The 10,775-nt window shown below is 27.0% G+C and overlaps 1 protein-coding gene across 5 annotated transcripts in view; it reads right to left on the minus strand.

The window, feature by feature from the left end:
• Positions 1–806: 806 nt before the first annotated feature.
• The window catches only part of LOC111630468 (spermatogenesis-associated protein 5-like), a 29,347-nt gene continuing 19,378 nt past the window's right edge, over positions 807–10,775 (minus strand). For 4 of the 5 annotated variants that reach the window (XM_023374567.1, XM_023374568.1, XM_023374569.1 and 1 more), the window contains 3 exons: positions 8,663–8,792; positions 5,239–5,280; positions 2,333–3,032 (listed from right to left, as the gene is read on the minus strand). In XM_023374567.1, coding sequence (XP_023230335.1) covers positions 2,879–3,032; positions 5,239–5,280; positions 8,663–8,792 — 326 coding nt within the window. In that variant the 3' untranslated portion in view covers positions 2,333–2,878. Of the gene's footprint in view, positions 1,133–2,332; positions 3,033–5,238; positions 5,281–8,662; positions 8,793–10,775 lie in introns of those variants that run through there. The other variant, XM_023374570.1, reaches the window with a different exon arrangement.

Consider the following 10,775-nt stretch of genomic DNA (forward strand, 5'->3'; position numbering starts at 1 on the left):
TATTCTGCATTGTAATTGTATATAAATTATTACATCATTTTAATTCTTATATTATAGAATATTCAAAATTAAGAAAGAATTAAAATTTATTCGTTTTAAATATTCTAGAATTCTTCTAGAAAAAATTAAAAATGCCATTTTGTAATCGTCAATTTTTTATTTTCTAAAATATTTTCAGAAAAATCATCGATTAAAAGTTAAAAAATATTAATTTAAAATTATTAAATAATTCTAGAATAAGAATTAAAACTTTTCCAGAAAAGATTTAAAAATGAAAACTTTTTTTTTATTTGATAATCGATAATTTTTCTAGAAAATCTACAGTAAAAATTTTACTCTCTACAATCGATTTTTCTACAAGATTGTTCTTTTGAAAGTAATTTTAATATTGATGACTAACTTATTTAATCGAGTTTTAGAGTGCATGTTAACATGACAGGTCATTTTCACAGTGTTTACACAAGGCAAAAATACTTAAATTAACAATTTATTATGTAAATAAGAAAATCTTTTTTAAAAAACAAATAAGAAGCACGTTATTCATTTTTTACACGAAAAAAAAATTTATTATCTCGAAATTTGTTGAATGTGATACAGAAAAGAAATTAAATTCTACTCAGGAAATTTCTTAAATGTTGACATTCCAGTATTTTAATTTAATATTCCGAAAATGCTTACATAAAAGTGGTTAATTACATTGTAAACCTTTTAATGAAGTTTTTAAGTAAAAATTCCCTTCGAAAATGTCTCACCTTTTTGAAAAATAAAAGAATATTTTGAATATTTTATTTCATATTATTTGGAAATTCTATTTTTATAATAATGTTTAATTTTTTGTTTAAACATTCCCCAACTTTACATAAAATTCAGACTTTGTTCAATACATCTTTCAAATTTCACAAAGATGAGACAATTATTCCTTTATAATTTTGTTTCACCTTAAATCCTTTTTCCAAAATGTGCAACTCCCTATTTAAATAAAGTATAACCAGCACTCTTATTTCCCCAAAATACTGCGCCCGGTGCGAGCTTCTGTAACTACATCCCAAAACTATGACCCAAAACTTGGGCCAGGTCATTTCTGCACCATGCCTGGGCACCACTCTAGTTACAGCACTGAGTATAACTACTACTATATTTACAAAAATAACAAACATTTAGATTATTTAACCAAATGAAATAATAAAATATAAAAGTAATATTCTTATTCAAACTTGTAACAACATTTCTTGTTTTCCACCAATCACAAAGACTTGGGCATTTATTTCATCTATTATTCACATTAAGTGTTTTGTGACCTCTGCATGTACTGTTAATTACTGACATTATTTCTTTAAAACTATATTATAATAAAAATTCTATGTAATATACATGCAAAGAAGACCACACAGATGGCCAAAACATGTGAATAATAGATATGGTAAATGTGCAAGTCTTTGTGATTAGTGGCAAACAGGAAACAACATTTTTGTATTCTTCACAAATTCAAATAAGAATATTACAGATTATTATCATACATACTAAATGTTAGTAAAAAGTAATAAAAATATCAAATCATAAATAGTATATTACTGCCTTATTAAAAAAGTATTTATAATTTATCTTTTAAATGAGAAAGTGATCCTTCAAATTTTTATTTCATCTCTAAATGTTTATCTATCTGATAAACTTGCATTTAAAAGATCAGATGCTGCATGGCAAAATATCTTAAAATTAAACAGAAAATTCTTGTATAATTAATATATATTATATTTTGAATTATAATATGGTGCATTATTGTAGCTACATTAATAAATGATAATCAGGTAAAAACTTTTATTTGTGAAGCATAGACTTTGCAATGCTGGGAGTTGATGGTACCTAATTTATTTGTCATGTGCTACCAATTTACTTATTTAGTTTTGTATATTATCCCTCATTGTAAATAAATATTCAAGATTTAAGTACTTCTCATAATGTATAGCAAAATAGTTCACTAATAACTGATTCAAGTTATAATATAACAACTATTATTTAAGAAATAATTGCTCTGAGTGTTAGAATGCATCATTTTCTTACAGAAAAAATGTTGTCAAGAGCTTTTACATGACTCCTGCCATACTAACAGGAAGTTAAGGTGAATGAGAAGGAAGTTAGTTAATTTTCAATTTTATTACAATATAAAATTTAAATAATACAAAAGCTTAAAAAGAATAATTTTGTTAAATTATGATAAATTCCTATATTTTTCAAACAAATACTTTTTCTTCAAATAACGTATGATGCCATATACAATGAGATTTTATTAAAAATCATTTTATATTTAATTTCATTTTATAATTAATTATTAGAAAATGTCAAATGCCTTATTTTGGGATAGATGTGAATTTTTTTAAAAATTTTAAATATCAATAATCAGTAAAATTTTCATTAAGTCGGACCTTACGAGATAATGTCACATGACCCACTCCATCTCAACTTATAATTTCCAAAATTGATGTCTCATGTACAAAAATAATCCTACCAAGTTCCAATATTTATGGTTCATCCAGTTCTTAGACATAATGTAAAATACATTTCAACACATTTTGTAGGAGGCTTTTGGGTTATTTTATATTTTTGGACTCCTGGAGTGTCAAAATGTTGAGAAATGCAAAGGTGAGAAAAATTTTGACTGATCACCATACTTTTTCTATGTTATATTCTATAACAGCCAGGAAAGTAATATAACATTCTGAAATTTTCTCCAATACTGTCTAAATCTTATCTAGAAATCAAATAAATGCTTTTCATAAGTTCATAACTAATAACCAACTATCAAAAATATATTTATTTTTCATTTGAACTTATAAAGTATATAATTATATTTTTTTATCTTTTTAAAAGATTCACATATAAACTATCCATTACTATCCAAACTATCCTTACTCACATATAAACTATCCATTAATGTCAACAATGTTGCAAGTACTCTCCTTTCGACTTGTTGATAAGAATCTTGATATTTTGGGCAAAGAACATCAAATTCATCAATAAATATAATACTTGGTGCTCTGAAAATTAAATGCAATAGTAATTGTAACATATTATAGTTTACAGAAATTAAAATAAATGGTTTATGTTGATTATTTACTTTTGATTCTTATTATTTTAATAAATAATTAGTTTATGTAATACACTTGATATATATTTGTAAACTAGCATTTATAAAGACAAAATTTGTTTAAATAATATAAAGCATTTACATTCCAACATCTTGGAATGTAAATGTAAAAATGCTGGATTGTTTTTTTTTATTCCAAGACTTCTTTATTTCATACATTATTTTTAAAGGATCAAACCAGAATTTAAAAGAAAGATAAAAATAATTTGGTAATTAAAACAATTCAAAAAATATAATTTTTTTAAAAATAAGTATAATTTAATTAACATTAGTTGTAAAACTCTTTTAGAACCTAATTAATAAAAAAGAGGTTTATAAAAAAAAGAAACAAAAAAAAAAAATCAATTTTAGAAATAGTTAACAAAACTATAATATTTAACTTCGTTAACATTTAATCATTTTAATTTCTATGATTGGGCTGCAACTTTTGAAAATTTTAGACCTATAAATTCCCACTTGCATTTGTCTGTCCTTCTTAATCCCAAGAACAGAGTTAGATAGATGACAGTCAAGACCAGATATGGAAAGCAAACTTAACTATATATGAACTTCTGATTTGAACCAAAAGTCATGTTATTTTAATTCATTTTCTCCTGAATGGAATTAGATGACTGATGTGACTCCAAAAGGTATGATGTACAGGAGCAAGACACTATTAAAATTGAGGACATTATGATGAAAAATTGCACCACAGAATTGTTACAATATCACAAATAATTGCTTGCTGGTATATTTCTATTCTTAGATGAATATTTTTTTTTCAATTCAGTTCAGCTAGCTACAAGGAGTTTAGCATCACTCATTTTTAGAAGCTAAACTCCATATGAAGTGTGTAATGCCATAGTGTTGTAAATACCAAAAATCAGAACTATTCAGGAAAGATAAAACAATACTTTTTCTGGTGAATGATTTCCTTCAAGACTTGAAAGAATTCATTTCAATTTTACAAAAAAACGGTAAAAAAACTCACTCAGTTACAAATTTTCTGGAGTAATGAAATGATGTAAACATAAGCCACAACATTTTGTGTGTCAAAAGTCACATTACTTGCAGTCTGGAACTTACAATGCTATGGCTTGCACATAAATTCAACTTCAAAATACAACCACTTACAGTACCACTATCACCACAATATTTTTTTTAGGCAGAAAACATTGCATTTACAATATTATGGCATGAAATGTTTCATATAGATCAAAAACATTCAAGTTTTATTAAATTTGTTTTGCTTCTATAACAAGACTTCATATACACTAAAAAAGCTGCAGTATTCAATTTATATATAGCACACAAAATTTTAAATAAGTAAATCTGTGAATACCTTGACATTTTCTATTTCTTTGTTGGATCAATCAAATATATGTGGTATAATAATTTTTTATATTTTATGGAAATCTTACATCTAATTTAATTTTAATCAAAGAATAAAATATAAATACATTTAAATATTATCACTAACTATGTAAATACAGTAGAACCTCGAAAACTCGGCCTAATGTGGACCGAAGGGTGGCCAAGTTTGTGAAAATGCCGGGTTATTGGGAATGGGGTTAAAAAAATAAGTACGAGTGTTTCCTCAGAAAATACTGTACTGTACTTGTATGTATTGTTTACTTGAGAATATAACAGAGAATAAACTGCCCAAATACCCTTAAACAAAGGAAAAGTACATCCTTTATGAAGGCATAGAGCCTTTACTACATGAAAATGAAAATTAATGAATACACTGTGTACAGTAATTTACCTGATAAGACAGACCTCAGAAAAATACTTTATGAGATCTTTTATACTTTTATAAAGCTGTCTATAATGTTTTTGCCCTGCCAGGGTGTGGCCGAGTTATCCAGAGTGCCGGGTTCTACTGTACTTATAAAACTGTCAGCATATTCTAATTTACCAATGATTTTATGTAATGAAAGCAATATTTCAATTTTACCATTAAAGTTTTTATGAAAGAATAAAAAGTCTTTATTGCAAATTATAATATAAAATAATCTATTAATCATATTATTAGGCTGTAATATTATATGGGTTCTGAGTGATATTTTTAGTACATAAGATATGTTAAAATTAATATTAATCTTGCACACTCTTACCTTATTTTAGCTTCAGAAAAGATCTCTCTCAGCTTGGCTTCACTAAACATATATTCAGACAAGTAAATAATAGCAACATAAATATCAACAGATATAATAAATAAATTCTAACTTTTCTAATAAAACTCAAACTCTGCTTTCTTGGAGCCTACAAATTTAAATTAAGTTACTGTTTCTCTATCAACATTGTGCAATCATCAATATTAAAGCCAGATGACAGCAAATAGAAGCTTATGCATAACAGCACAATGTAATAAGTTCTCGTGAAGAATTCTACGGAAAGAGTACTTAATTTAAATTTGAGATCCAATACAGCAGAATTTGGGTCATCAATTAACAAGATAAAAATATCAAAAATATATATAAAATTTACTAAAACTAAAATAAACTAAGAACATGTATAAATATATATTATAGTTTGTTTGTGTATGGGGAAAGTAATATTCTATCTGAATAAACTTTACTGTAATAAAGAATAATGGCATGCTTGATATTATTATTTCAACAATTTTGGATAATCAATGCAGCCAACTTGAAAAAATGCTCTTGAAAACTGGCCTAAAACTTGAAAAATTTTAATGCCATTTTCTTGAGAATAAATGAATAGCGGGTCACACTGGTGAATGTTCACATTCAGAAAGATCAAAAATAGTAGTTAAAACAGTTTCTAAAGTTAAGTTTTCAATAACATTTGCCTTTTTTTCCTCTCCTTAAATAATTTTAGCTCTTATATACATAAAATTATTTTTATATATACTAGTACATCCACTTCATAAAAAAAATTAATTTATATGAATTAGCAGCACTCAATGACAAGTTTTTAAGTCATGTAAACAAAACTTAAATAATTTTATATTATAATAATATAATGAAAGCAAATACTTTAAATTTATAATATAATAGCTTTAAACAGTTATGTGTAAATATTTTGTATGCTGTAACCACTTGAGAAGGAAAAGGGAAAATCCAATTTGAAAATTATTGTTGAATTTAAACTTATTTATTATATATTTTCTAATTTAACATGTAAAAACAAATTATATAATACATAATGAATATTCATTTAGCTAATGAATATGTAAGATTTATTACAATATAAACACATGAAACGAATTGTAAAAGGTGAAGATACCAAAACATAAAAATAGGATTATTTCCAGTAAGAATTAAGCTAATCTATATATATAAAAATGAATGTATGTCTGTGTGTGTGTCTCTGTCTGTCCTTCATGCATTACCACACCATTTATCCGATTGCCGTGAAATTTTGGGAAGTTGTTTAATATACTCCGATGAAGGTTTGTGGCATAGTACAATTGCCATAAAACTTCGGAAAGTTTTTTAATACACTCCCACGAAGGTTTTTGGCATAGTACATTTATCCTACAATAGATGGTGCGCATTTACACGAGCATTTGAGCACAGTGTGTTCGATCGATTTCAAATTGTGAAGACCATTTTCCCCCTTCAAAAAATATCTCTATATATGCATTTGTGAACTGTTATTTACGATATTTGTAATAATTTTTCTTTAATCACTTTATTTCAACTTTCTTTTTCTGCTAATTATGTATTCGCTCGAACTTCGTTAAAACCTCAACTGTACCCCGAACAACAATCGAAGTTGTAGGAGGAAATTCGCGTATTTTACCGATCTAGGTATCCCCCTTTTTCAAATTTTAATATCGACTCGAAATAATAATGTAATAATAATAAGTTTTAATAAAAATTATAAAATGTAAATCGAATTTTGTCATAACGAGTTTGCTTAAATTTCCTTTCTTCTGAGATCGCAGCAATGCACGACGGGTAAGCTAGTTATAAATATAAACAACTTTACCAAGCCCAATGCATTACAATAACACCTTCAACTGCCATAAACCATTGGGCTATAATTTGGCAATAATAGTTATAAATTACTAATAAATTTTGCCCTAGAGAAAGGCATTAGGTGCCATCTCATTAAATTTGATAATTATAATTTAATTAAACAATTTAGATTAAATTAGAAGAAAAAAAATCAGCCCAGAGTGAGACTCGAACCCACAACTGCCACATACCATGCAGATGCATTGCCATTAACACTCCAGTCCGAGCTCCTTTTCCAATACATTTAACATTACAATATAACCATCATCAGTTACTATGGCCTGATGGTTTACGGCAGTTGAAGGTGTTAAGCTAATTATAAAATTTGGACTAAGGTCAAATTTCATAATATATTTACTAATAAACAGGTAAACTTATTAGTAATTACATGATTACATTAGTAAATTAATAATTACATTAGTAATTTAATTACATGAGTAGCAATCACACTTTGAAATTTTCAACAATGCAGGCAACCACAATCATGACAGCTATTTCCATTAACTAACTTCCAAATACTGTGCAAGTGCAAATATTACTAAAAGTTTGTTGTTCTCACATCAATTGCACCAATAAACAAATATTTTCATAATAGCAGATTCATAACAGTGAAAGAACATTGTTATTCTGAAATAGCTCCATGTCTACATCATCCTGACTATTTAAGATAACGGTAAACTGAAGCACAGAGTTTGGAATGACAATAAAATAGATCAATAAGTACAAATTCTTGTGAAATTTCTTCATTAAATTAAAGCTTTTCTGTTTTTGTTGAAAACTATAAAGGATGACTGTTTGGTTTATTTTTCTAATTATACAACATCAATTGTAACCTATACTGTTAACCATTAGTAGAATTTTATTCATCAATGTGTGCTATGTCTTGAATGTGTGACTACTGATTTGCACATGACACTTGTAGATGTTTTAGTTGCAGATGCCTAAATAGCTGAAAATTGCAAAGTGTAACAGGTGCATTACTAATTAGCTCAATTCTAGTAAAAATCTGGCTTTTTGATACAATTGGCTATTAAAATTAAGCTCTTATTTATATTTACATATGAGTAAATATAAGAATAAACTAAATACTGTATTCTGTTACTAAACCAGAGGTGGGAAACCTCCTGCCTTTTGTGGCTTTTAGAGTAACCTAATAAAAGTTTAATTTTGCTGTCATAATAAAATTCAAAAATCATTCGTACATAGCTACAACAATAAAATTAAACTTTTTCATTATAAAAATATGCTTTATGTTCTCTTTTTCGATAAAGACACATATCTAAGTACACTTTATATATATATATATACATACACACCTATATATAATTGGGATAGGTATATTAAATGTGTACAATTTTGCCATCTAAAGTATATCATACAGCCTTACAAATTCCTTTTAAAATAAAATTTGGCCTTCTGATTAAAAAATGTTCCTCATTTCTGATTTTGACACTAATTAAAATCAGTATGAACCTGATGATTATCACTGAAAGTGATCAAAAACATTCATTTTCCATTAATTTGATGGTTGGAAAAAGCTGAATATAACTCATACCTGTTAGATATCTCATCACCATTAATTAAAATAAAATTAACTTGATATTCATTAGGAATTGCATTTCCTATCATTGTTTTGCCTGTACCAGATGGACCATAAAGTAAAATTCCTTTTGGAAACTGCACACCTATAAATATAAAATTAAAAAATAAAATGCAAATAAATAGATTAATTTAAATTAAGAAACTAAACCTATAATGTCCCGTACATACAGTAATATGCACAAAAACAAATAAATATGTATACAATTATATGCTGTACATTAAAGATTCAGTTTCTTTTATTTAAATAAAATGCATATTTATATATTTTAACTACATGTATACAACTTTATATTCATTTGTATAAAATTACTTGTAAATAAAAACTGATGGATCAGAAAATGAGAAGTGACTATTCTGACTAATGAATCAACAGGTGAAAAATGCATAATTGTACAGAGAATCAAAAGAGTAAGAATCGTCATTGATGCAGCTTGATAAATAAATCAGAAAGATAAAAGAAACTTTATTCTACAGACTATTGAACCAGACCTATTGATCTATTTCCTGTTCTAACAGAAAGACCTGAACTCAGAATGGTTAAGCAAAAGGATAGAAAACACATCTGTATACAAACTGAAGAAAACATCTAGCCAGATCATAACTGAATAATATTACAGGAAGGAAAAACTCATTATTTCAAGGTATTATCGTAGTGAAGATAAATTAATAGTGATATTAATTAATTAATAAATAAATATACTAAAAAATTACAGTGGTAGCTCATACTTCAAATGATTCTAACTTCAAACATTCCAGAGTTTGAATGCTAAATTCAAGAGATCTGGAGTTCAAACAATGATTCTACATTTGAAATATGCTTGCAGTGAAAAATGTACTTACTATATAAATGCAATCTTTTGTGTACCCAATCATCTCTCTCAGTTGTCATGAAAGCATCTGTATTATGCTTCTGTATTTTCAGTGCTTTTTTCACTTTATTTTTGGTGTGTTTGAGTTTTTAAACTTCTACCTATTAACAATGGCATCTGAGAATGTGTGGAAGCAATGAAGCCTAAGAAAACTGTACTGTTGGCAATTTAGGTGAAAAAAAAATTTAAATAACTACTCAACCACACCAAAATTATTTAAAATTATGCACTCAGAAACTATTTATGGTGTGATAATAGATCATGGGGGGAACGTTTTTGAACCTTTTCTGAACTCTGCATCAGGTTCTTAACCATTCCCAGATGAATATTCGATTAACAAATGTCATTTAAATAAAAATCATTCGTTAATCAAATATCCATCTAGGAACAGTTAAGAACCTGATGCAGAGCCCAGAAGGGGTTAGAAAACGTTCATTTTTTCGATGATCGTTTTTTTCGATGAAGGTTATCACACCATAAATGGTTTGAGTGCATAATTTTAAGAAAAAGAAACTTATCGTGAAGCAAGAAAATGGTACATTGTGGCAGATTTGGTAGCAAAGTTAACAGTGTACAACAAGTAAATGCAATTTTCATTTTATTATTTAGTATTTACATATATTATTTATTGACTGCATGTTTTAATTTATTATTTAATGTATTTAACTGTTATTTTTATTTTATAATATGTGTATTTGTTGTTTAGGTTTATTGTAATCTTATTTGTTTATAATTTGTGAATGGATTGATTCACTTTACATTTTTTAAACAGAGAAAATTGATTTGGACTTAGAGCAAGTCAGTGTTTAAACAACCTCCCGAAACAAATTTAATTTGAAGCATGAAGCACTACTGTATATGTTTTTATGACATTACTATACTTCAGTGGTATAGCGTGGGTGTCAGCTGCCTAGGGTGGAGGAAAATTTCGCCGCCCCCTTACTTAGGTATCTCAATTTAAAAGACTAAAATTCAGTTTCATCACATAATAAGTAATGTAAAATTGTAAAGTACTATTTTATTTTTCCGACTTTCCAACGATTATCGACACTACTGTGTGCCGGAAATAGCCGTTCCCTAACGGGTACTTTACGCGGATTCGCGTTAGTGTGCCAGGCCTGGACTTTAAGCGTGCACCGAATTAAATAATGACAAAGTTTGTCAATAACAAAATCAAATATTTAATTAAACTTCTAG

Source organism: Centruroides sculpturatus, unplaced genomic scaffold (assembly GCF_000671375.1).
Source record: "Centruroides sculpturatus isolate CEXI.00-Female unplaced genomic scaffold, Cexi_2.0 scaffold659, whole genome shotgun sequence".
Classification (NCBI taxonomy): Eukaryota; Metazoa; Arthropoda; class Arachnida; order Scorpiones; family Buthidae; genus Centruroides; species Centruroides sculpturatus.